Source organism: Lepidochelys kempii, chromosome 27 (assembly GCF_965140285.1).
Source record: "Lepidochelys kempii isolate rLepKem1 chromosome 27, rLepKem1.hap1, whole genome shotgun sequence".
Classification (NCBI taxonomy): Eukaryota; Metazoa; Chordata; order Testudines; family Cheloniidae; genus Lepidochelys; species Lepidochelys kempii.
In genome coordinates this window covers 16,168,650-16,196,210 of record NC_136406.1, presented here as the reverse complement: position 1 = coordinate 16,196,210, position 27,561 = coordinate 16,168,650, and the positions used below count along the sequence as shown (strand labels likewise).

The 27,561-nt window shown below is 41.0% G+C and overlaps 1 protein-coding gene and 1 long non-coding RNA gene across 4 annotated transcripts in view; one reads left to right on the top strand and one right to left on the bottom strand.

Moving 5' to 3' along the window:
• LOC140903888 (uncharacterized) overlaps nt 1–27,561 on the bottom strand; it is a 315,051-nt gene that overhangs the window by 264,959 nt on the left and 22,531 nt on the right. The gene's annotated exons all lie outside the window — the stretch shown is intronic.
• Nucleotides 7,252–27,160, top strand: LOC140903887 (keratin, type I cytoskeletal 10). 3 transcript variants are annotated; one of them, XR_012156375.1, is made up of 8 exons: nt 7,252–7,389; nt 12,450–12,670; nt 13,406–13,488; nt 14,086–14,242; nt 17,437–17,598; nt 17,702–17,827; nt 26,433–26,634; nt 26,733–27,160. XR_012156375.1 is itself a non-coding variant. In XM_073325825.1 (7 exons), the coding sequence occupies exons 4-7, from the start codon at nt 14,186–14,188 to the stop codon at nt 26,562–26,564; spliced, it is 477 nt and encodes a 158-aa protein (XP_073181926.1). In that variant the 5' UTR covers nt 7,252–7,389; nt 12,450–12,670; nt 13,406–13,488; nt 14,086–14,185; the 3' UTR covers nt 26,565–26,693. The 3 variants fall into 3 exon arrangements, 2 of the variants coding, with proteins under 2 accessions (XP_073181926.1, XP_073181925.1); XM_073325825.1 differs by lacking the exon at nt 26,733–27,160 and having other exon boundaries at nt 26,433–26,693; XM_073325824.1 differs by lacking the exons at nt 26,433–26,634; nt 26,733–27,160 and adding an exon at nt 18,203–18,724.

Below are 27,561 nucleotides of genomic sequence, written 5' to 3'. Positions count from 1 at the left end.
ATTCAGCAGTCTCTGGTTGGAGCCTGTTTTTGAAGTCTTTTTGTTCTAATATTGCAACCTTTAGGTCTGAAATCGAGTGATCAGAGAGATTGAAGTGTTCTCCAACTGGTTTATGAATGTTATAATTCTGGACGTCTGATTTGTGTCCATTTATTCTTTTACATAGAGACTGTCCAGTTTGACCAATGTACATGGCATTGCTGGCACATGATGGCATATATCACATTGGTAGATGTGCAGGTGAACGAGCCTCTGATAGTGTGGCTGATATGATTAGGCCCTGTGATGGTGTCCCCTGAATAGATATGTGGACACAGTTGGCAATGGGCTTTGTTGCAAGGATAAGTTCCTGGGTTAGTGGTTCTGTTGTGTGGTGTGTGGTTGCTGGTGAGTATTTGCTTCAGGTTGGGGGGCTGTCTGTAGGCAAGGACTGGCCTGTCTCCCAAGATTTGTGAGAGTGATGGGTCGTCCTTCAGGATAGTTGTAGATCCTTGATGATGCGTTGGAGAGGTTTTAGTTGGGGGCTGAAGGTGATGGCTAGTGGCGTTCTGTTATTATCTTTGTTGGGCCTGTCCTGTAGTAGGTGACTTCTGGGTACTCTTCTGGCTCTGTCACTATCAGAGGCTCGTTCACCTGCACATTTACCAATGTGATATATGGATCATGTGCCAGCAATGCCCCTCTGCCATGTACATTGGTCAAACTGGACAGTCTCTATGTAAAAGAATAAATGGACACAAATCAGACGTCAAGAATTATTCATAAACCAGTTGGAGAACACTTCAATCTCTCTGATCACTCGATTTCAGACCTAAAGGTTGCAATATTAGAACAAAAAGACTTCAAAAACAGACTCCAACGAGAGACTGCTGAATTGGAATTAATTTGCAAACTGGATACAATTAACTTAGGCTTGAATAAAGACTGGGAGTGGATGTGTCATTACACAAAGTAAAACTATTTCCCCATGTTTATTTCCCCCACCCCCCACTGCTCCTCGGACGTTCCTGTTAACTGCTGGAAATGGCCCACCTTGATTATCACTACAAAAGGTTTTCTCCCCCCAGCTCTCCTGCTAGTAATAGCTCATCCTAAGTGATCACTCTCCTTACAGTGTGTATGATAACACTCATTTTTTCATGTTCTGTGTGTATATAAATCTCCTCGTATTTTCCACTGAATACATCCGATGAAGTGAGCTGTAGCTCACGAAAGCTTATGCTCAAATAAATTGGTTAGTCTCTAAGGTGCCACTAGTTCTGCTTTTCTTTCTGCGAATAGACTAACACGGCTGCTACTCTGAAACCTATTAGAAAGTATCTAACCTGAAACAAAGGTATGAGACAGATTGTGAGCCAGGGAACAGAAACTTACTTCTCAAATAGTCCCATTGATTTCAATGAGGCTATCTGAAAAGCATAAGTCTATCCAGATAAGGGTTCACAATCTGGTCTTAAAATGAACAAAAATCTTAAACTTGCATGCAAGGGGAGAGGAATCGGCCATGACTTCAATGATTTTACATGTGTTCTATTGGGTACCTTCACAGAACTATTATCCTTGCTACCTTTCTTCTTGATAAAGCAATTAAAACTGACAGTGTTCATTTACTAGAATATACTTCTTGGTGTCTGACTTCTCAGTGAGCTGACAGATATTTAATGACAACTGCAGGGAAATGTTTTTTCATGATTCTTAGTATATAACAGAGCTGATGTTAATTTATTGTGAAATTCAACCCTGTGCACAAGGTCATCACAAGGTACTATAAGCCTTCAAAACAGCTCAAGTGAGATTTCAGTGTTTAATATGCCTTGTGCTGGCACTCTGCACAGGGGTGAATTTCACCCTTAAGCCTTTTTTACTAGAACAACATAACTTAGCATTCAGCTTAAAATACATTCAGTACTAATTTTATTTATTTAATTAAAAATGGGTAGGTTTTTTATATTAAGTTTATGATGTATTTCACAAATGTGCTGCGAGGCATCTGAGAAAACTTGCACTGATGGCAGATGAAGTCTTGTACAAATTGCAGTACTAGGCTATGCAATGTTGCAAGGAAAAGAGCATTTCTTAAGATATGTCTGTGACATTGCATTCCAAAATGTTTTTTTTTAAATATGCTTTGAGTGTAAATATGACGTAATTGGAATATGCTTTATGCAAAAGCTCTCTTGTAAGATATCATTAAAAAGTTTATGATCTACGGAATGTGTTCATCCCATTTGTTTTCATGTATAATTTCTGTCTAGAGTTAGGAGAATAAGATATAAACTTGTCTTACTGATATAAACATGCTAAGTGGAAGCCATGAAGGGTGCTTCGGAATCAATGACCTGTGAATGGGTTTGTTCACCTGCAAGCCTGCCTATGTACATGTCGGCCAGCTCCTGGGTAATGAAGAATGAAGTCTTACAGTGATGTGTGATCATGTCACCTGAACTGGAATCCATCTTAAACCTGGTGCTTTTCCCTTTAGAAGGAGGGGTGGGAACCCAGAGAGACAAAAGAGTCCCGCCTTGTGCCAAAGATATAAAGGCGGTGGAACAGAACAAAAGGCGTCCCAGTCATGAGAAAGCCCCTGCTTTTCACCTAAGATGCCGGCTGGAAGTAACAAGGACTGTAGCAGGGGAAAGAATCATAGAATCATAGAATATCAGGGTTGGAAGGGACCCCTGAAGGTCATCTAGTCCAACCCCCTGCTCGAAGCAGGACCAATGCCCAGTTAAATCATCCCAGCCAGGGCTTTGTCAAGCCTGACCTTAAAAACCTCTAAGGAAGGAGATTCTACCACCTCCCTAGGTAACTCATTCCAGTGTTTCACCACCCTCTTAGTGAAAAAGTTTTTCCTAATATCCAATCTAAACCTCCCCCACTGCAACTTGAGACCATTACTCCTCGTTCTGTCATCTGCTACCATTGAGAACAGTCTAGAGCCATCCTCTTTGGAACCCCCTTTCAGGTAGTTGAAAGCAGCTATCAAATCCCCCCTCATTCTTCTCTTCTGCAGGCTAAACAATCCCAGCTCCCTCAGCCTCTCCTCATAAGTCATGTGTTCCAGACCCCTAATCATTTTTGTTGCCCTTCGCTGGACTCTCTCCAATTTATCCACATCCTTCTTGTAGTGTGGGGCCCAAAACTGAACACAGTACTCCAGATGAGGCCGCACCAATGTCGAATAGAGGGGAACGATCACGTCCCTCGATCTGCTCGCTATGCCCCTACTTATACATCCCAAAATGTCATTGGCCTTCTTGGCAACAAGGACACACTGCTGACTCATATCCAGCTTCTCGTCCACTGTCACCCTAGGTCCTTTTCCGCAGAACTGCTGCCTAGCCATTCGGTCCCTAGTCTGTAGCAGTGCATTGGATTCTTCCATCCTAAGTGCAGGACCCTGCACTTATCCTTATTGAACCTCATCAGATTTCTTTTGGCCCAATCCTCCAATTTGTCTAGGTCCTTCTGTATCCTATCCCTCCCCTCCAGCGTATCTACCACTCCTCCCAGTTTAGTATCATCCGCAAATTTGCTGAGAGTGCAATCCACACCATCCTCCAGATCATTTATGAAGATATTGAACAAAACCGGCCCCAGGACCGACCCCTGGGGCACTCCACTTGATACCGGCTGCCAACTAGACATGGAGCCATTGATCACTACCCGTTGAGCCCGACAATCTAGCCAGCTTTCTACCCACCTTATAGTGCATTCATCCAGCCCATACTTCCTTAACTTGCTGACAAGAATACTGTGGGAGACTGTGTCAAAAGCTTTGCTAAAGTCAAGAAACAATACATCCACTGCTTTCCCTTCATCCACAGAACCAGTAATCTCATCATAAAAGGCGATTAGATTAGTCAGGCATGACCTTCCCTTGGTGAATCCATGCTGGCTGTTCCTGATCACTTTCCTCTCATGCAAGTGCATCAGGATTGATTCTTTGAGGACCTGCTCCATGATTTTTCCAGGGACTGAGGTGAGGCTGACTGGCCTGTAGTTCCCAGGATCCTCCTTCTTCCCTTTTTTAAAGATTGGCACTACATTAGCCTTTTTCCAGTCATCCGGGACTTCCCCGGTTCGCCACGAGTTTTCAAAGATAATGGCCAATGGCTCTGCAATCACAGCCGCCAATTCCTTCAGCACTCTCGGATGCAACTCGTCCGGCCCCATGGACTTGTGCACGTCCAGCTTTTCTAAATAGTCCCTAACCACCTCTATCTCCACAGAGGGCTGGCCATCTCTTCCCCATTTTGTGATGCCCAGCGCAGCAGTCTGGGAGCTGACCTTGTTAGTGAAGACAGAGGCAAAAAAAGCATTGAGTACATTAGCTTTTTCCACATCCTCTGTCACTAGGTGCCTCCCTCATTCATTAAGGGGCCCACACTTTCCTTGGCTTTCTTCTTGTTGCCAACATACCTGAAGAAACCCTTCTTGTTACTCTTGACATCTCTTGCTAGCTGCAGCTCCAGGTGCGATTTGGCCCTCCTAGGGATTGGCCCTCCTAGGGAAAGGATTGGGCCTAGACTAGGAAGAAGTCTAGTCTGTGAAAGAAGCTTATTGGAACATCTCTGAGGGTGAGATTTACCTGTAAACAGTTTCTTAATGTATTAGGCTTAGACTTGCGTGTTTTGTCTTATTTTGCTTGGTAACTTACTTTGTTGTGTCTATTACTTGAAACCACTTAAATCCTACTTTTTATTCTTAATAAAATCACTTTTGTTTATTATTAAACCCAGAGTAAGTGATTAATACCTGGGGAGCAAACAGCTGTGCATATCTCTCTATCAGTGTTAGAGAGGGCGGACAATTTATAAGTTTACCCTGTATAAGATTTATACAGAGTAAAACGGATTTATTTGGGGTTTGGATCCCATTGGGAGCTGGGTGATAGGAAACCTGCTGAGAAGTTTTTGGTTAAAGTCTGCAGCTTTGGGGGCATGGACCAGACCTGGGTCTGTGTTGCAGAAGGCTAGTGTGTCTGGCTCAACAAGGCAGGGTTCTGGAGTCCCAAGCTGGCAGGGAAAATGGGCTCAGAGGTAATTCTAGCACATCAGGTAACAGTTCCAAGGGGGTCTCTGTGACCAAACCCATCACAGTCTCAAACTCAGAAATAAACACTGGTCTTTTTAAAAACATTTCTCTGTATTTAGGAACACATTGACCAAGAAGTCAGAGATATCAGTCCAGATTTTCTGCTAAGTTGATTTTCCACTGGGAACTGCTCCAACTTGCACCTCCCTGGCAACAGTCTGTAACGGCCAGATTTTCAAATATATTTTGGTGCCCAGTGAGATTTTTCAAAAGCACCTACTCAGGTTAGGTACCTAATTCTATTGATTTCAATGTCCCATAGGTGCTTAACCTCCTTAGGTCCTTTTGACAAATCTCACCAGGCATCTAGCTGCATCTTTGGGCACCTAAATACCTTCGAAAAGCTGGTCCTAATGTACTGTCAACCAGCTGTGCAGAGCCAGTGTGCTAGGCAGTAAGGCGACTGTCCTTCTCCAATCTGAATATATCCCCTGCAGGAACTTTGGGGAAGATGATGTAAGATTGGGGTATCCCCATCAGGGGAGTTCGGAGCAGATGTAATTCCATTTGCACCTTAGGAATGGCACAAAAGAGATGGAGTGGGACTTACCATTTCCACGTTGCTGAGTCACTAGGAAAAAGACTCTGAGACATGTCACAGGGGATGATAATTTGTAATTGGTTAACCATTGTTCTAGGATCATTTAAAAGACAGATTTGACTAACAGCATCACAACTTACCCTTGTGAACCTTTATTAGTCAAGCATGGTGAAGAACTAGCCAAACCTTCATTGAATGGAGAAGGGCAAAATCACAGAAGTATTCACTCCTTAATAGGGTAAGAATAGTTGATGTGAATGACTAATCATTTAACAAAGCTTGTTTTTATGGCCCAAAAACCTGTTTTGTGTTTCAAGGTTTAGGAATGAGTATGTGTTGCAACATACAGAAAATGATTTCAACAAAACAGGAGATTTAACAAGTCAGTAGCTTTTACCAGGCTTGAATGGGGTAACTGGTTAAAATAACTTCACATTTTATTGCAAAGATCATTAGCAAATGCACAGTAAATGTAAAGTTCTGTACAAATTTATTTTTTATTTAGCTAGGGCCAGACACAGTTGAGATGAATTTCTTTTTAATGATTTTTCAAATAAAAAAAATGAAGTCCAGAGGATAGACATCAGGACCTAAAAAAAATGAGGTTAATTCACTTTTACCCTTATGTGAACCTAGAAATTACAATACCAAAATAGACCAATGGTCTACCTAGTCCGGTATCCTTTTCTGCTATGGCATATGCTCCCAAGAAAGATGTAAGCCCTCTCCCTCTCCTCCACCCCCACTTCAACAACATTGCAGGATATTTTCTTTAAGACCACAACATAGGATCATATGATGCTCTGAAGAAAAGAATAGCCATTAAAATTTTTATCTTAATCTAGTGTAAGTGCAGATGCTATATGTCTTATTTGTTTTTAATTTTACTAAGCTATTAAATCTTATGGCTGTGATATATATACACACACACTTCTTTAAAGTAGTACTTCCTTTTACCCATTTAAGCTAAATCCTACTCACCTTACTTATGTAAGCAAGCAATCTAATTTAAATTCCTAGTCAGTTCTAGTTAATAATCTGGGAGTTCATAAACAACTTTACAGCCAAGTTATTGGAACTACTCATGTTCCAATATTGGAACTACTCATGTTTAAAGTTAAGCATGTGCTTATGTGCTTTGCTGAAATGTGGTCTCTAACAAAAGTAGCAGAAAAAGTTGAACTATGTGGAGAGACATTATTTAAAGTAAAATATTATCAATAACAGAAAACAGGACACAAAGCAGTTGTGGTTCAGTAATGTTCTTTTTCCATAAATGGCCTCTTTTCATGTTTTTATTCAGGTGAAAGTGGCCTCTAAGCGGTTATAAAAATATATAGCGTCAGGATGAGTGTATTATTGTTCAACTAATGTCACAACTAGGGCTTTATTAATATATTTCTACTGCAAAGGTCACAGTGCAGCAGAAGAAGCAGACTCCACAGAAATGAAGGTTACTTACTTGTAAACTGAGTTCTTCGAGGTGGCTCTGCATATATAAACTTATGGGTATTGTGCCACCTACTGATGCCTAACAGCCAAACCTTCTCCAAGCAGTTTGTCAGAGCACTCATTTACCCCTTCCTCCCTCGCTGCCCAGTGTCTCAGAACATTCTGAGGGCAAGGCTGTATAAGGGGCACAGAGCCCTCCACCATCTCAGTTCCTTCCACCACCAACCCACAGACACAGAATAAAAGGACTCTGAGAAAGAGGGGATGGCGGGTGCTATATTGAAGAATTCCGGTTACAAGTAAGTAACCTTAATTTCTTCTTTGAGTTGCTTTGCATATTCCCACTTACGGATTGTTTGATAAGCAGTGCTGAAAATAACTTGGAGGAAACTGAACAGAACAGAGACTGAAGCACCACTGTACCAAATCTAGCATCACCCCTTAAAGCCAAATAGAAAGCATAATGTGATAGTAAATGTGTATACAGAATTGCAGATAGCAGCCCTGCAAATCTCAGGGGCTTGCTTAAGACAAGCAAAAGACATTGCCCCAACTCTAGTGCAATGAGACTGTACCATCGCAAGTGTTGGGATGGTGCCGAATTGGTGTGGCCATACTAAATGAATGGTGAGAACATGGCTTGACGTGACTGAACTGCGAAAGAGGATTCTGGGAGCAGAATCCTTCTCTTAGCATCAGGCAGATGGCAGAGGTGAAACTGACTGGCTCCATTCTGTGTGTATGATCAATACTGATCTTTGGATCAGCAAAAATGTCCACTTGAAAGCAAACAACATATGCAGAACATCCTGAATGGAGCATGGGCTCACCGGGGCATCTCAACCCTGCTGAAGGACAGGAGGCTGAAGTGAATGATTGAAAAGGGAGTGAATGTGGGATAATGTTCAGTTGGCACCACTCTGCAGTCTCCTCCTAAAGTATTAATTAGGAAATTTTTAATTAGTAAAAATTAGTAGCCACACGCCCACTGGGCATGCTTTTAGGACATGTGACTCCTCTGAGGAAAAAGAGTATAAAAATCAAGCAAATTACGTTACGGTTGGGGGAATTCCTTAATTGACGCTTCACGGCGCGCTAGACAGAGTAGCCAAAACTCTGCTCTGTGGGCTCGAGTAGGACTGTGACCAGAGGGGTTTCCAGGCAGCCAAAGCCTTGCCTTGAGGGAATCTGAGACAGACCAGAGGGCTGAGGAGACCAGACCTGGAGAGAAGTCGTCCATAGAATTGTTAACTACCTTCTCCGTTTGCCAAGCAGGAACTGTGTGAGGCTAGCACAGGGCCTGTTTGTGTATGTTTGTGAAAGAGAGGCTCACTAAGAGGAATGTATAGCTCTGTCAAGGTTCCTTCCCCACTCTGAACTCTAGGGTACAGATGTGGGGACCTGCATGAAAACCTCCTAAGCTTACTTTTACCAGCTTAGGTTAAAACTTCCCCAAGGTACATATTATTTTACCCTTTGCCCTTGGATTTCCACTGCCACCACCAAACTTTATCTGGGTTCCTGAAAAAACAGAGTTTGGACACGTCTTTCCCCCCAAAATCCTCCCACCCCTTGCACCCCACTTCCTGGGGAAGGTTTGGTAAAAATCCTCACCAATTTGCATAGGTGACCACAGACACAAACCCTTGGATCTTAGAACAATGAAAAAGCATTCAGTTTCCTTACAAGAAGACTTTTAATAGAAGTAAAAAAAAGAATCACCTCTGTAAAATCAGGATGGTGAATACCTTACAGGGTAATTAGATTCAAAACATAGAGAATCCCTCTAGGCAAAACCTTAAGTTACAAAAAAGACACACAGACAGGAATATTCATTCTATTCAGCACAGCTATTTTCTCAGCCATTTCGAGAAATCATAATCTAACACATACCTAGCTAGATTACTTACTAAGTTCTAAGACTCCATTCCTGTTCTGTCTCCGGCAAAAACATCACACAGACAGACCCAGACCCTTTGTTTTTCTCCCTCCTCCCAGCTTTTGACAATATCTTGTCTCCTCATTGGTCATTTTGGTCAGGTGCCAGCGAGGTTTAAGCTTTAGCTTCTTAACCCTTTACAGGTGAGAGGATTTTTCCTCTGGCCAGGAGGGATTTTAAAGGGGTTTACCCTTCAAGCTCTTACTGTATAGTTCTTTAATGTCTAACACAGGAGTTATGTGCTTAATGTAACCCTTTACCACTTGTGTAATTCCTTCTTGAACAAACTGCAGTGTATGCAAGCTAATTACTGTGGACCTTTTTCACTGGTATGACAGTAATCTGCTCCGCTGGGAGCCATTCAAGATCCATTCAGGGGTTGTAGTCCCCTGGTACCAACAGCAGGTACAGGAACTCTTGATGAAACATGTGTTATAATAATATCGTCTTTATTTCTCTGTAAAGTTTGTAGTAAACTACCTACTGGGAACATTTGAATGGTTAACTGCCATATGCTAGTCAATGCAACTAACTGCCTGTGTATACATAGGAAATAGGAATTGACTTCAAAGCAACAATATACATTATCTATTCTTCATCAAGGAATGCTTGCTGTGACAAGAGGTTTATCAGCTGCGCTTCAACTATAAAAGAACTTTGGGACCTGATCCTGTTCATCTCAAATCTCTTGAACTTTGTCAGGGGAAGTTTAAGTCACAAGACAGAGGCCTCCAGCTCAATTCTGTATTACTCTGCTGTTTCTTATGGAAGAATTTAAACAAACGCTGCACAATGACTGCCTATTGGACTATAACCTATGGAACTGATTCTGGACAAACTTTTTACAAATTAGCAGCTCACCATCTCTGCTATGAAACTGACCTAAGAACTTTATCCATATATGTATGTGTAATGATCTTTAACCACAGTACTCTCTTTTCTTTTTTAATAAATCTTAGATTAGTTCATAAGAATTGGCTATAGGCGTGCATTTGGGTAAAATCTGAATTATTCATTGACCTGGTGGGTAATGTGTCCAATCTCTTGGTGGAACTTTATATATAGATAAGATCTGAAATAATCACCACCATATTTGACTGGGCTGTCTGGGTGGGAGACCACAGGTGGACTGCTTTAGGGGAGCTGTATTTTAGCTTCTTGATAACCAGTAAGGTATTGCAGAAGCTGTTTTGTTGCTGGCTTGATTAACCTAATTATTAGATGGGTTTCAGAGTAACAGCCGTGTTAGTCTGTATTCGCAAAAAGAAAAGGAGGACTCGTGGCACCTTAGAGACTAACCAATTTATTTGAGCATAAGCTTTCGTGAGCTACAGCATCCGATGAAGTGAGCTGTAGCTCACGAAAGCTTATGCTCAAATAAATTGGTTAGTCTCTAAGGTGCCACAAGTCCTCCTTTTCTTTTTGCTAATTATTAGAATAATCAGTTTGGAGGATCGTCTCGCCCATTCTTTGCAGTTTGCCCTGATTGAGCAATCTCAGTGAGGCCCCTCCAGCGACCAGGGTCACGATACTAAACAATTAACAGAACACTAAGAACAGAGGAAAAATACCCAGATCCAAATGGACCAGAGCAGTTGCCTTCCATCTTTGGCATGCAATTGGAAGGAACTGAGGTGGTGGAGGGCTCTGCACCCCTTTATATAGCCTTTATATAGCCTCACAATCAGAACGTTCAGAGATGCTGAGCAGAGGGGCAGAAGAGGACGCATAAGCACTCTGACACTGGTTGGAAAAGGTTCTGCTCTTATGCACCACTAGGTGGCACAATACCCATAAGTGGGAATATGCAGATCCACTCGAAAAAGAACCACTATTTCCTCCCCACACCTCCACATTTTGCAGGTGAGCAGGATGGGGCAGGGACTAGACAGAGCCTTGGCTCCGACCCTCTGTGTGATGTGCCAGATTATATATGCTGAGCCAGGCATAAACCCAGTATAGAACATTACCTACCCACTGCAGTGAAGAGACCAGAAAGCTCTGAGTCAAAACTGGCTTGCCAGGCTGCTTCTGGGGAAACACAACTACATGCATCCCCTTGCTCAGGGAAAATTGTAAAGTGACAATTTAGCCCATAGTTATTCAGCACTATCCTGATTGAAGAAACAAAATAAGATGAAATCAACCCAGAAGTATTTGCACAGCCTTCCGGCAAAAGGAACTTCAAAAATTGCAAACACATGTAACTCATTACAGAAAGTGTGAAGTTGCACTCTATATGATTTTATAAAAATACGCTAATGAGTGTGAATATAATGTAACTGGAATACGCTTCATGCAAAAGGTCTCTTGTAAAGTATCATTACAAAGCTTATAATCTACTGAGTGTGGTCATCCTATTTGTATAAATGCATCACTCTTATATCTGAAACTAGAAATATGAAATATAACTCTGAGGTCCTATTGTAGTTATGCAAAGTGTGGGCCATTAAGGGTGGTTTGGAATCTTAATGGCTCCCATTACCAAGGACAATTACCTGTATATGTCTCTGTTTTACTTGTAAGTCTTCCTGTATACCTGTGGGCTTGCAAGTGGGTAATGAAGTCTTACAGTGACATGTGATCATGTCACCTGAACTGGAATTCATCTTTAACATGGTACTTTTCCATTGAGAAGAATGGGTGGGATCCCAGAGGGACAAAGGATTCCTGCTTTATACAAAAGATATATAAGTGGGTGGAGCAGAACAAAGGGGGTGGTAATCATGAGGAATCCCCTAGCTACCACCTGAGCTGGAACAAGGGCTGTACCAGGGAAAAGGATTGTGCCCAGACTAGGAAGGAGTCCAGTCTGTGAAAGAAACTTATTGAAACATCTCTGAGGGTGAGATTTTATCTGTATTCAGTTTTACTACTTTACTAGACAGACTTGCATGTTTTATTTTATTTTACTTGGTAATTCACTTTGTTCTGTCTGTTACTACTTGGAACCATTTAAATCCTACTTTTTGAATTTAACAAAATCACTTTTTACTGGGGGGGGGACAGCTATGCATATCTCTCTATCAGTATTATAGAGGGCGAACATTTTATGAGTTTACCGGTAAAATGGATTTATTTGGGGTTTGGACCCCAATGGGAGTTGGGTATCTGAGTGTTAAAGACAGGAACTCTTCTTAAGTTATTTTCAGTTAAGTCTGCAGTTTTGGGGCACCTGGTTCAGACCCTGGGTCTGTGCTGGAGCAGACTGGCATGTCTGACTCAACAAGACAGGGTGCTGGAGTGGCGGTGCATCTATAAAAATACCTAGTGGTGGAGCATGTAGCTTGGGTGGAGGTTCTGGAGTGGGAAAGTATGGGTCTGGCGGAGGCTGGGGTGCTGGTTCTGGATGGTGTGGCATTGGAAGTGGAGCAGGTGGATCCTTTTATAACTTCTGTTATGGTGCTGTTGGTGCTACAGGCGGAGATGGTGGACTTCTCTCAGGTAGCGAAAAGGAAACCTTGCAGAACCTTAATGACCGTTTGGCCTCCTACCTGGGCAAAGTAAATGCTCTGGAAGAGGCAAATACAGAGCTTGAACACAAAATCAAGGACTGGTAAGAGAAATTTGGACCACATACTGATGGAAGACCTCACAACTACAGTAAATACTGTGCTATTATTGAAAACCTTGTAAATCAGGTAAGAAGTTATATTTTTAAACAATTTCTTATTGGGATTAAATAATGTATTTAATTATTGTCTTATTCTGAAAAGTAAATTGTTAACTATGTCTCTGGCTAATATTAATGTCAAATATCAAGCCTACATTATAAGTAAGTTGACAATTTCATTTGCAGCAGGATTGGGCTCCAGGGACCTGAGTGTACTCAATAGGTTCATAATGAAGATCAAGTTTAAGAAAATCAGCGGAAGTTCACTGACATAACCCAGGAGATATTCACAAATCTCCAAAAGTAGAGAGCTATAAAGACTGCCAGAATTAAAGGAAACTACAAGAAAGAGATCATTGTGTCAAACATTGTCCTAATGTGGCTTTATTTTAGAGGGGGTATGAAGTTGATGCACACCTGGTGTTAGGTTAACTATTGGAAAAGGATATGGAAAAAGAAAAATGAGAATAAGCATGAACGGAGTAACAAAAAGGAGAATGTGGACAAATGATTAAATATTTCTAAAATACTGAACTAACCAAGATAAGCAAATATTTTATCATTTTAGTTATTCATGTAAGTATCAGATATCATGTAAGTAAGATATTCATGTAAGTATCAGATATCGTTTTTTTAACTACTTAAATTTTTTCTCCATTGACTTTGATTAAGTTCATCCAATCCATGAGACACAAGTAAACCTGTCAAACTTACAAGAGTCCAAGAAATAACTTATTTTTCAGTACCTCCTGCTGTTTTTTAGATCATTGCTGCAACTGTTGACAATGCCAGGATCATTCTGCAAATTGACAATGCCAAGCTGGCTGCTGCTGACTTCAGACCGAAGTAAGTTGAATTAATTATATTAGACATGTATTGCCAAAATCATGCAAAAGTTAATACTATTAGACCACTGTACTAGAATCTTTCAATATTCTCTCTTTTGCATTTGAAGGAGACACTGTTCCAAGCATAATTCTTAAATCTTTTTACAGATTCCAGCACTGATTAACATCTCTGTAAAAAATTCATATTGTGAAAATATTTTACAACTACTCTTTGTGTAATACAATGTATAACTCAGATTTTAGCACACATTTGGTGGTTTATAAAAATAATAGAATTGTAGAGGGATTTAGATTGTAAAACTAATGTCCAATGGCCATCAACCCAATCTTTCAGTCAATGGAAATTTTGATTGCATGCATTTTCCAGAACTTACAAATTAGCAAAAGAGATGAAAACAAATAATTTTTACTCAAATGATCTAAATTGATTTCTAGACTTAAGGGCCAGATTCTGCCAACCTTATTCACACTGAGAAGTACCTTATTCAGTGAGTAAGCCCACTGATTTAAATGTACTGTTTGTGGAATAAGATACCATGCAGCAATGGCTATGGTATTACAATTTGACCCTACTTCTTTTAACAATTCTTTTTAGATATGAGAATGAGATACACCTCCACCAAAGTGTTGAAGCCGACATCAATGGTCTACGTAAAGTCCTGGATGAAATAACTCTTGCCAAGAGTGACCTGGAGATGCAGACTAAAAACCTGAATGAAGAGCAGGCTTACCTCAAGAAGAACCATGAGGAGGTAAGGCAGGATCTATAACTAGCTTCCTGAAGTCAAGGGACCAAATTTCTCAGTTTTTATAAACGGGTGTAGCTCCACTGAAGTCAATGAAGGTACGCTGATTTAAGCAGCTGAGAATCAGGCCCAAGATGTTTGTTTATTAATAATTCATTGCATACTATCTTTGTAAATTATTGTTTTGAAGGATTAGATAATATTTTTATTCTTTGGGGGTATACATTATAAAAGAGACTGCTTTTCAGAAAAATTTAAGGACAAAATAAATTGTAAATTTTGATAATTTGATATTGAGCAAGATTCTCACTCACGCTGCACACCATGCAGAGGAGAAAGATTGTGTCTGGTGCCCCCCTGCTCTTCTGTGCAGTGTATCAATATTGCAGGTAGCAGTGCTGAAAAGAGCAGTCTCTGCAGTGTCACTACTCCCCATTCCAAGTACGTGGCTAGTGGGAAGTGGGCTGGCAAGAGTTGGGAGTGGAGAGAGATTTGGCTCCACACTCAGCACAGCTGAGCCTGCATGGAGGAGGAAGTAATCTGCACCGGGTAGGGGGCTGGCACAGATTACTTCCCCACAGAATAAGCAGGGAACCAGGAACCTTACTGAGTCTCTGGTGCCACAATATGGTCCCTGGTCTTCTCATGGTGCAGTAGAACAACAACACTGATCCTCATTCATGACTTCTGGCAAAGACGCAATCTAGCCAATTATTTAGTGAGTTGTAGCATTTATACTAGTCAGACATTGTTAGAATTCATAACTGGCAATAAGGGAGGGATTTGTTGCAATTTTGCAAAGATTTACATTTGAAAGAAAAGGATTAATTTTCATATGTCTTTACAAATCAAGAGGATTGCCTTATGATTTCTTTAGGTAAAAGAACATGAAATAAAGTTGTACTTTTTTGCCCCTCTATGGATGTACAGAGCAATACACTTGATAAATAAAGAGATGTGGAAGCAAATTCCTTCACATATTAATTCATGTGGCAAAATTTTAATGACACTCAATCTTAGTTTTAAACTATTTTATATTTTAATACTATATGATTTAGAGAATTCTTGGCCAAAACAGAGTGCTCACATACATTTAATGGCTCTGATTCATCTTTCCAAACAGATTTATTAATTAAACTATATATTGAAAACAAAATTCTGAATTTACATCCTGAGACTTTGGGGAAAAAATTCCTCGTGTGTATTATAATTAACTCAGTACTTTAAAACAAAATTTAAAAGCATAATACTGGATTTTTAAATTTAAGTGCTTAATCTTTTAAATCTGGATGTTAATCATAAATTGGCAGGTATTTTTATAAAGGGCTATGCAGCTAGTCTTTTTAAAATGGTTTTTACACTTTGTTATTACTTACTGTTAGATGGAATACTTTGTTAGTAGGCAAATCTTATCCCCATGTACTTGAAACAAGTATACATGTGTAACCCTTCTGCTAGGCCGAGTTGATAGCAGCAAGGGCCGGGTTCAGTACACAGGGGTTCCCTCTCATCAAAGCAAATGCAAAACTGGCTCGAGCCCCCACCCAGTGACCTGGGAAAATCTTACACACACCCCTGGGTGCCTCAAAGAGGCAATACTTCCCCTCTCGCAAGCACAGAGTCTCGGTGTAACAGAGAATCTTTAATAACATGAGGTAAACGACATCAGCATTAAATTGGGAAAACACCACAACTAGGGTTCATCAACCAAACCATGAGCAAAGACCCACCCCAGCAAATTGGGCCATGTCCTTTCCCTCAGGTTCTTGAGTCCCACAACCCAAATGTCTCGAGTCCAGCAATCCAGAAATCACCCAAAGTCCAACAACCCAAAAGTCCAGCCCCAGAGTTCATCTGCAGAGTGTTTTTTGTATGTGTGTGTGTGCGCGCGCACTTCACTCCGAGCCGCTCCGCTCCACCAACTGTCCCACGAACTGCTCCGCTCCGCATCCCACAAGCAGCTCCCGCCATCCCATGAACTGCTCCACCAGCCGGTCCATGAACTGCTCTGCTCCACTCCAGATCTTCAGGCTCCCCACTACTGGACACAGTGCTCAGTGATTTTAGCTCTTTAGTGATTTCAGCTTGTAGTAGTGGGAGCCTCAGTGCTGGTGCACCATAAGGCCAAAGTGAATTCAGCTCAGCAAGTGTAGCTAGACTCCTAATAGACCCAAAATTAGCTCTGATGTTCCACAGTGGAGAGAGACAGAGGTGCAATTGATGTTTCAGGCCCTCACAAAGGGGCCCACACCACCAGGTACTAATACCCGTCTCCAGCCTCTCTCAATTCACAGAGTTTTGGAACCCATGTCCCTTGCCTAGCGAACGCTACTTAGTTAATGGCGAGTCCCTCCATCATAACAAAAGGCCAAGTACAGTTCCACTGTCCTTGATTCCCATAATCAGGGTAATAACAATGTATTCTTCCTGCCCCAATAACAGAGACACTGGGGATCCCAGAGCAGCCAAAGTGACCATTTGGGCAGCTATGGCCTCATTCTAGGCGGGGGGGGGGGTGTGCCTATGCAAATGAGATCAGCCCCTGAAAACTCGCCACACCTCACCACCAGATGTCAGGGTGGAGCTCATCCTGACTCTACTTACACATGGCATAAAAAGCAATAGAACTAGGCAGACCACGAACAAGCCACTTAGGGTATGTCTACACTCATTTGTAACTCCAGGTTAGGAATTGTTGAACCCTGGGTCCCAACGTGGTGCTCAAGTGCCTACACTGTATTATACAGGGCCAAATCTAACCATCCACATCTCAGACTTCCTACTGCCCTCTCAAAATGTGGCCATGCTAGCTCTTTGTTTATGGTGCAAGCATGGGAAAACTGTCTGTCCACCAAACTTGACTGTTCAAAGGACAAAGCAAGTCGGCTCACGGGATTGTGGAATACTTTTGCTTGACTCCCAGAAGTCTAGTGGGGCTGCATCTACACTACAAAGCAGTAGGGCTTGAACCTAAGTCCCAGACTGATTCAGGCTCAGACCCTCCACATCTGTGGGGTCCTCGGACCCTGGGTTAACATGATTTGTAGGGAAGTGAGATTCAGTTTGAGCCTGAATTTGAACCCTGGGCTTACACTGCAGCATAGACATTTCCTTAAGGTACTCTGAACACTGAGCATGAAGGCTAGAGAACTTAGTTCCTTGCAGGATCAAGGCACAAGTCTTCTTTTCTCTTCATTTAGGAAATGAAAAGTTTGCAAAGCACGATCTCTGGTGATGCTAATGTAGAAATTAATGCTACTCCAGGAATTGGTATCACTACTCATCTGAATAAAATGAGAGCAGAGTATGAGGCCCTCACTGAGAAAAATCGGAAAGACGCTGAAGCCTGGTTCAGTGAAAAGGTAACTATATGCTAACAAGTGTTCTGAAAGCAGACTCAATTCCATGAAACTTGGACATTTTGCTTCACTAAATAACTTTTTTTTTGTTATTGCAATACCTCAGAGTAAAGAATTCAATGTACAGATCAACTTTAGAGCTGAGGAGACCAGTACCAACAAAAAGCAGATTACTGAACTGAAACGCACTCTTCAAGCCTTGGAGATAGAGCTGAAATCCCAACTTGTTCTGGTATGAGAATAGATACCTCTTAAATTAATTTCTAAAGATCTAAGGTCAAATTTTTAATGGGACTTTGGCTCCTAAGTGGTATATCAACAAAGAAAACTAATATGTGACCATTTTAAAGAGTTAAAATTGTGCATTACTAATTGTTGAGTGGTTTGTTATACTAAATAATAAAACCTGCTTTCTTTATCTTTATATTCCATGTTATTAAACCAAAGATCTAAGGTAAAATGTTAATGAGACTTTGGCTCCAAGTGGCTACATTCCTTTTGAAGATGGGGCTTAGGCTCCTAAATTTCATGTGCTCATATCTCATTGTTATTAAGGTTTTTCTTCCACCCCCTCATAATAGTACTGTGCATTCTTATTCTATGTCAGAAACAATCTCTTGAAGCCACCTTGACAGAGACAGAAGGTTGTTATTGTGCACAACTTTCAGAAATACAAGTGGCGATTAGCAGCATGGAGACACAAGTGCAACAGATAAGGGATGATATGGAATGCCAGAATTCAGAGTATGAATTACTCCTGGACATCAAGATTCATCTGGAAAATGAGACTGAGGTTTACCACCGCCTGCTAGATGGAGAGGGAAGTTAAGAAAAGGGAAGAGTACTGAAGGAAACAAAGTATTTACAGCTAAACAAATAACTGATTTTTTTAGGAAAGTGAAAATTTTTTTTACATCTTTTGGGGTCGACTAGAAAGGCAATTTTTTCAGTTTTCCTTGCCAAAACAAAAAACAAAAAAAATTCTGTTTCAGATCAAACAAAATGTTTTATTTGACCCAGAACAAAAATTTGGGGGGGGGAGGGGTTCACTTTGGTTTTAGGTGCTTTTAACCTCTTTTTGGTTTTGTTTTTTAAATATATCTAACTACATTTCTAAGCAAAACACCAAAATGCATCAACTTTTGAAATTTTTTTTTGTCCAAAACAATTCAGCGAATTCGACTCAATTTCACAAATAGTTTCGATCAAGCCAGAAACAGCAGTTTCAGCAAGTAAACTATGTGTCATAAAAAATTCACCCAGCTCTGGATGTATTATCCACTCTCTAGTCTAGGTACTACATGTATCACTGTTCTCTGACTACTGCCACTTCATGTTAGTGCGGTTTAGCGGGATCTAATTTGATATTGCATTAAAATTACTAAGAAAAAAAATCTTATGTTAAACATTTATGTTTTCTACAACCCTTTAAAATATTGACAGACTCATAAAATTCTGATTCCCTTTTGAAATCTCTCTGTATTCCTTGAAATTTTAATATTACTATATGGTAAATATCTCCCTCCTTTGTGTAAAAGAGTCACCATTTCTTCATTCAAATCCATTCTTAAAACAAACCTTTTTCCACAAAACCTTTCATTGAAACTGGCCATCAGTACTACTCTGATATCAGACTTTCATATAATCTGATATACAATGTGTCTGAAATGGATTGTTTCGTTTGAAATGCATGCTCCTTGGGCAGGGACTGCAGATTAAATCGTCACTCATACTCCAGCCTCTTTAAATGAGATAAAAGGGCAGGACCAGTGTAAAGGGACTCTACAAGCCTCAGTTCCAGTTGATAGAAAATTCTCCCAGTGCTGGAACTGTGAAAGACAGCCCTAAAGTTGTTGTCCAGGGATTCTCTGGCAAGCACAGGAATATGGGCATGCCAGGGAGGGGGATGGAGGCAGGAACAGCATGTCAAGCCCAAGGCTGGAACATGCAACAATGTGGAGATTCCAGGTGGCACTGCAGCCCATAGGGCTCTGGTCGCAGAGCCTAGTCCAGCTCAGGACTAGGAGGATATGAAGGTTGCTTAAAGTGATGTTTCCGAAACAGTGGACCCCAACCCACCAGTGGGTTGCCAGAAGGTTCTCCATGGGTCGCAGGCCTCGTGCAGAGGGGTTGGAGAATAAACCTGCCATTCACTCACCCTGCAGCGATAGCTCCTGTCCCGCAGGGCCGGGCTTCCCACTCCAGGCATTCCAATCTAAGGGGTGGTTGCGCCACTCAGATTTGGCCTGGCTACCCCTCCATCATGACGGAGGGGTGGCTGAGCCAAACCTGATGGGGCTGTGACACCATGCACCAGGATGGACTGCCTAGAGCGGGGAGGCAGGCCCAATCCTGTGGGAATGGACCTACTGCTGCAGAGTGAACACAGCACAGTCTTGTTCTCCAACCCCATTTTCTTGGGGTCTCCCCTCCACACCAGGCCAGGATTAGGGCTGCAGTGCCAGGACAGAGGGTACTGCTGTGGGTGATCAGTTCCCCCTCAGTGGGACGAGAAGAAGGGGATGCTGGCCTATGATTTTGCCTCCCCACCCTCCACCCCACGAATTTGGTCCCTGGCTAGGGCACAAAAATAAAGACAAAATGCAGTTGGTGGGTTTCCTTAGTAAAAAGTTTGGGAACCCCTGGTTTAAAGCCACCTTAATCCCTCATCTCCCTGTGCTTCAAGTTCTGCGCTGCAAATTTTAGAGGCGAAGCACAAAATCTCATTCTCTACTTTTGTTCCACACTGCGTATAATGGGAGAGCTGAAAATATAGTTAAATAATAATTAAAATAAAATATTACTTATTACAGTGATTCCGGATATGGAGGTCCTGGATTTAGAAGTTCTATATCTGGGGATTCAGGATCTAGAAATCTAGGATCTGGCACAGGTTTGGAATTGAGAGGTACAGGATCTGCTACGGTTTCAGAATCTACTGGTTCTGGCTCTGGTGCAGAGTTGGGATCTAGACGTTCTGGATCTGCAAGCTCTGATTCTAAGTCAGGTGATATCAGCAAAGGAAATCAGTTTCTGTGTTTGTTTTCCTATGATTTTTGTTATTAGGCTGTAGAGATCTTGGCAATTCAGGTGTAGAAGAAGAATGTTGGGGTTTTTGGCTATTATTTATGAGTAAAAAATATGCTCTCAGTATGTGTTAGTTGTTTGTTATTAATCTAATTGACTTTCTTTAAATATAATGGAGTATTTTAGTCAAGTTCTTATCCCAAAATGGTAATGAGGAATTTCATCCTCCGAGTTAAGAAAGAAATGAAGAAGTCCTTGTAGTATCTTAAATTAATTTACGCCACTGTCTGCCTACAATCAATGTTTGATTGATGTACTATAGTATATCTGAAACATATCCTTTGCAAAAAAATGACAGTGAATTGAGCATTACTTTTTATCTTATATTTAAGTTTTGACATTCACATTTTCTATTTCATGTTCAGAACCAACAAAAATCAGAGTATTTAAAACAATCATTGAAGAGTTAGATCAGCATGGTAGAATCACATCATCTAATGTCCAGTCAGTTGAAGAGAAGCCAATAAGATAAACAACATCAAGATATGGTCCTTTTACAGATACTAATACAAAGTGACCAGAATGAATGCAAATGAGTAAATGCATCATCCCGAGTGGCTATGGAAATATTTTCTTTCCTTAAAAAGGGAGAGTCTAGTGAAAGGTCTTTGCTTTTTCTTTTCACTTTAATCAGAAGTGTTCTATTATGCAAAGCAAAACAAAAAAATATATATATGTTCTGGTGTATGTCAATAAACTTTCTTAATTTTGCTAATTATATACATTGCCCCGATTATTTTTATGTGAATTAAGTACTGTCTGATTCTAGTGTTGGGCAAAGCTCAAACAATTTGGTAACTGGGTTTGATTAACAATGTAACCCTCCTGTCTATGTCAAGGGCAGAATTTATACTCACAGAGTTAAGTTTAATGCACTGGAATTATGGAAGATGAAATGCTGCTAATTTATCTTCTGCTGCTATTATTTCAGTGACACTATCTGGAGGCCTAGCTTCTAACACTTTTGCTATTTTTATTAAAAGAGGAACTATATAGTATGCAGTCCCAACCTGTGGGCTGCACCCAGAAATATGTCCGACCACAAACCCCATAAGGGATAGTGTGGGTGCTGACATTTCTATACCAGGTGCAAGTAACAGGAATCCTGCTGCAACTGTACTCATGCACTGGTTATAATAGCACATTTCAATTTGAAATGACTTGCTCTTTTTAAAAAGAGGACACTTGATCATCTGTTCCATATTACTTTTTGAGAATTTCTCCCAAACTGAACTTCCACTGTGATGCTTAAGTTTCATTTTCATAACCAACATACAATTTTAGCTGGGAAAATGTTTATTGTGCTTGTGGTAGAAAAAATGAAAAACTGCACTAGGTATTGTAAATCTCTTTGAAAAACTGTTAAATAGACAAAAGTTGTGGTATTTGTTTTATGCACCAATTTTTTCTTACAATGCTAGTAATCCTTCCTGAGACAAGTTCAAAGTCAGGAAGCAGCCCCTTACACAAAATCACTATATACATATTTTATTAATTATTATTATTATTAAATGCATTGATAGCTGCAACACAAAATAAACTAGGTTTCAGAGTAACAGCCATGTTAGTCTGTATTTGCAAAAAGAAAAGGAGTACTTGTGGCACCTTAGAGACTAACCAATTTATTTGAACATAAGCTTTCGTGAGCTACAGCTAACTTCATCAGATGCATACTGTGGAAAGTGTAGAAGATCTTATTACATACACACAAAGCATGAAAAAATACCTCCTCCCACCCCACTCTCCTGCTGGTAATAGCATATCTAAAGTGACCACTCTCCTTACAATGTGTATGATAATCAAGGTGGGCCATTTCCAGCATAAATCCAGGGTTTAACAAGAACGTCTTGGGGGGGGGTAGGAAAAAACAAGGGGAAATAGGCTACCTTGCATAATGACTTAGCCACTCCCAGTCTCTATTCAAGCCTAAGTTAATTGTATCCAATTTGCAAATGAATTCCAATTCAGCAGTTTCTCGCTGGAGTCTGGATTTGAAGTTTTTTTGTTGTAAAATAGTGACTCATGTCTGTAATCGCGTGACCAGAGAGATTGAAGTGTTCTCCGACTGGTTTATGAATGTTATAATTCTTGACATCTGATTTGTGTCCATTTATTCTTTTACGTAGAGACTGTCCAGTTTGACCAATGTCCATGGCAGAGGGGCACTGCTGGCACATGATGGCATATATCACATTGGTGGATGTGCAGGTGAACGAGCCTCTGATGGTGTGGCTGATGTTATTAGGCCCTGTGATGGTGTCCCCTGAATAGATACGTGGGCACAGTTGGGAACGGGCTTGTTGCAAGGATAGGCTCCTGGGTTAGTGGTTCTGTTGTGTGGTATGTGGTTGCTGGTGAGTATTTGCTTCAGGTTGGGGGGCTGTCTGTAGGCAAGGACTGGCCTGTCTCCCAAGATTTGTGAGAGTGTTGGGTCATCCTTCAGGATAGGTTGTAGATCCTTAATAATGCGTTGGAGGGATTTTAGTTGGGGGCTGAAGGTGACGGCTAGTGGCGTTCTGTTATTTTCTTTGTTAGGCCTGTCCTGTAGTAGGTGACTTCTGGGAACTCTTCTGGCTCTATCAATCTGTTTCTTCACTTCCGCAGGTGGGTACTGTAGTTGTAAGAATGCTTGATAGAGATCTTTTAGGTGTCTGTCTCTGTCTGAGGGGTTGGAGCAAATGCGGTTGTATCGCAGAGCTTGGCTGTAGACGATGGATCGTGTGGTGTGGTCAGAGTGAAAGCTGGAGGCATGTAGGTAGGAATAGCGGTCAGTAGGTTTCCGGTATAGGGTGGTGTTTATGTGACCATCGTTTATTAGCACTGTAGTGTCCAGGAAGTGGATCTCTTGTGTGGACTGGTCCAGGCTGAGGTTGATGGTGGGATGGAAATTGTTGAAATCATGGTGGAATTCCTCAAGGGCTTCTTTTCCATGGGTCCAGATGATGAAGATGTCATCAATATAGCGCAAGTAGAGTAGGGGCGTTAGGGGACGAGAGCTGAGGAAGCGGTGTTCTAAATCAGCCCTAAAAATGTTGGCATACTGTGAGGCCATGCGGGTACCCATAGCAGTGCCGCTGACCTGAAGGTATACATTGTCCCCAAATGTAAAATAGTTATGGGTAAGGACAAAGTCACAAAGTTCAGCCATCAGGTTAGCCGTGACATTATCAGGGATAGTGTTCTTGACGGCTTGTAGTCCATCTTTGCGTGGAATGTTGGTGTAGAGGGCTTCTACATCCATAGTGGCCAGGATGGTGTTATCAGGAAGATCACCGATGGATTGTAGTTTCCTCAGGAAGTCAGTGGTGTCTCGAAGGTAGCTGGGAGTGCTGGTAGCGTAGGGCCTGAGGAAGGAGTCTACATAGCCAGACAGTTCTGCTGTCAGGGTGCCAATGCCTGAGATGATGGGGCGCCCAGGATTTCCAGGTTTATGGATCTTGGGTAGTAGATGGAATATCCCAGGTCGGGGTTCCAGGGTTGTGTCTGTGCGGATTTGATCTTGTGCTTTTTCCGGGAGTTTCTTGAACAAATGCTGTAGTTGCTTTTGGTAACTCTCAGTGGGATCATAGCGTAATGGCTTGTAGAAAGTGGTGCTGGAGAGCTGCCGAGCAGCCTCTTGTTCATGTTCTGACCTATTCATGATGAAGACAGCACCTCCTTTGTCAGCCTTTTTGATTATGATGTCAGAGTTGTTTCTGAGGCTGTGGATGGCATTGTGTTCCGCACGGCTGAGGTTAGGGGCAAGTGATGCTGCTTTTCCACAATTTCAGCCCGTGCATGTCGGCGGAAGCACTCTATGTAGAAGTCCAGTCTGCTGTTTCGACCTTCAGGAGGAGTCCACCTAGAATCCTTCTTTTTGTAGTGTTGGTAGGGAGGTCTCTGTGGATTAGTATGTTGTTCAGAGGTATGCTGGAAATATTCCTTGAGTCGGAGACATCGAAAATAGGATTTCAGGTCACCACAGAACTGTATCATGTTCGTGGGGGTGGAGGGGCAGAAGGAGAGGCCCCGAGATAGGACAGCTGCTTCTGCTGGGCTGAGAGTATAGTTGGATAGGTTAACAACATTGCTGGGTGGGTTGAGGGAACCACTGCTGTAGCCCCTTGTGGCATGTAGTAGTTTAGAAAGTTTAGTGTCCTTTTTCTTTTGTAGAGAAGCAAAGTGTGTGTTGTAAATGGCTTGCTTAGTTTTAGTAAAGTCCAGCCACGAGGAAGTTTGTGTGGAAGGTTGGTTTTTTATGAGAGTATCCATTTTGGAGAGCTCATTCTTAATCTTTCCCTGTTTGCTGTAGAGGATGTTGATCAGGTGATTCTGCAGTTTCTTTGAGAGCGTGTGGCACAAGCTGTCAGCATAGTCTGTGTAGCAGGAGAGTGGGGTGGGAGGAGGTATTTTTTCATGCTTTCTGTGTATATAATAAGATCTTCTACACTTTCCATAGTATGCATCCGATGAAGTGAGCTGTAGCTCACGAAAGCTTATGCTCAAATAAATTGGTTAGTCTCTTAAGTGCCACAAGTACTCCTTTTCTTTTTACAAAATAAACTAGATGATTTATTGCAACAACCAGTGAAATCCTCTTTTACAATCAATATTTGCTAAAGAATTCCAGTGAGCTCAGATTATAAAATGAATTTACCAGGCAATATCTCAGCCTCTTATAAATCCCAAATTAGAAAGAACTTTTTGCTTTAGTGAATACCGCCCCCCCCCATACCAGGACTTTCACTGGCAGGCTCCTGTGGAGCAAATGCACAGCTCAGGTTTTAGTACCAAATTTGTTTAAAAATAACTTAAGAAGAAATCTGTGCATTGGCTAAATTATGTCTTTGAGTCAAACAATGACAACGGATCTGATGTTCCTTTCTTTGCTAAAAATAAAAAATGCAAAACTAATAATCCAGGTAGCAGTGCTGTTCAGATATGTCATTCTAAGTTTTGTTCTGTTTCCTGTTGAAATTATGAGGTGTGAAAGATGAAGAGAATGTAGCAGAGCTAAAGTTAAAAGGGGAAAAAGATTGCTCATCTAAATAAAAGATTAAAAGAATAGTGAAATAAGTTTTTCTCTACTTTACCTACTGCCATAACAATCCTTGGCATAACAAATATCCTAAGAACATATTTCTATGAAAGTGTACTTAATAAAGTTAGCAAAAACATTAGAAAAAAATTGCCCGATTGTAGATAATAGACATTAACTTGTCAAACTACATTTTGCTATGAGGAGACAAAATTCAGGAATGAAAACCTCTGTTAATTACACATATACCGGCTAAAAATCTGCCTGGCTGATACACCGTCTGATATACTGGGGCAGTTCCCACTTCTGTTTTAATGCCATATCTGTCTCTATTCTCATGCCTTTCCTCAATCAGTACGAGTGGTAGTGGTGGACCTCTTAGAACATCTAGTGGCCTAGACTGTAGTGGTGGTTCCAGCTTTGGAAGGAGTTGTGCCTCAAGCTGCCGCTACCCATGCTACCACAGCAATATTGCTATTTATACCCATGCTAGGTCAATGCGATCTACTGCGAGTAAGCATACATGAGCAGGGAAATCACACCCCAGCTCATAGTGTAGACCCAGGCTCAGAGAACGTGTCAATGGGATTACTCATGTAAGTAAGCAGGTACTTAAATACCTCACTGAATCATGGCCTAGATCAAATGATCCAAAGACAGTCTCACTTTGTGGATACAGTCAGGGCTGTGTTAAACTTATTCCAGGCGGTGATCACTTTTTCATATCTTATAGTGTTACTTCACTGTGTTATTAAAGTCCTCCTGGTTTCGTCTTCTCCAGAAACTAAAAAGTTTTCAAAGGGTTACTAGCGGTGATATCAATGTTGAAATGGATGCATCTCCAAGAGTTTATCTGACTAAATGAGAAGACAGCACGGTATGAAGCCCTTGCACAAAAGAATCACAGAGAGACAGAAGAACAGTTCAACTCTCAGGTAAAAATGGCATTATTTGAAAGGTATAGCAAGTATATGAAACACTGTTTTTATTTCATTAACTAACATTTTATTTTTATTTGATTGTGGTATTACAGTATGGAGCCCTGCAACAAGTGATTTCTGCCAATGTTGATCAACAAAGCTCAAGAAAGAGTGAAATAATGAGACTAAAAGGCACTCTTGATGCACTGGAATTAGAGCTCTAGTCTCAACTTGCCAAGGTATGTAATAGTTGTCACACCAGTTTTCATAATTCAAAATACAATACACCTTTGCTTCATGTATAATTATTCTGATAGGGATTTATATTCCACCGTGAAAATATGTTCCCTTGTGACTTTTTGAAGAAAAGCCAACTAAATAAACAGCATCAAGATTGCACAGGTGATCCTTTTACAGGTGTCAAAACCAAGAGTCAAGAAAGGAGGAAATCTCCCGAACAAGTGCAGCATCCTGAGTGGTCTGAGGAAATAATTTCTATTTTTAAAATCAGAATTACACCAAGAGTTTCTCATTTTTCTACTTAATTGGAAAATATTCTTTAATGGAAACTAAAAAGTATATTCTGATATTCTAATTTCATTTGCTAGTCTATTTCAATAAACTTTTTTACTATTACAAGTTATATATTTGGTCACAACTATAGTTACAATAAACTGTGAAACTCTGTACCTCACTTGTTAATACCAGCAGAGAGAGAAACTCAAAATATTTAGAATTTAGTCTCAGTTCTGATAAGCATATAAATTACGAATGTTTATCCACATTTTATGAGGCCACTTCTAGAATGACATCCCTCTATCCTGTTCACCACACATAAACACAACAGCAGCTTGCAGCAGCATCGAATGCTAGAATTAACTCCATCAACTCCACTACCCTTCACCATCACCTTTGATTATCTTCAAGGGTACAGACCCAAAT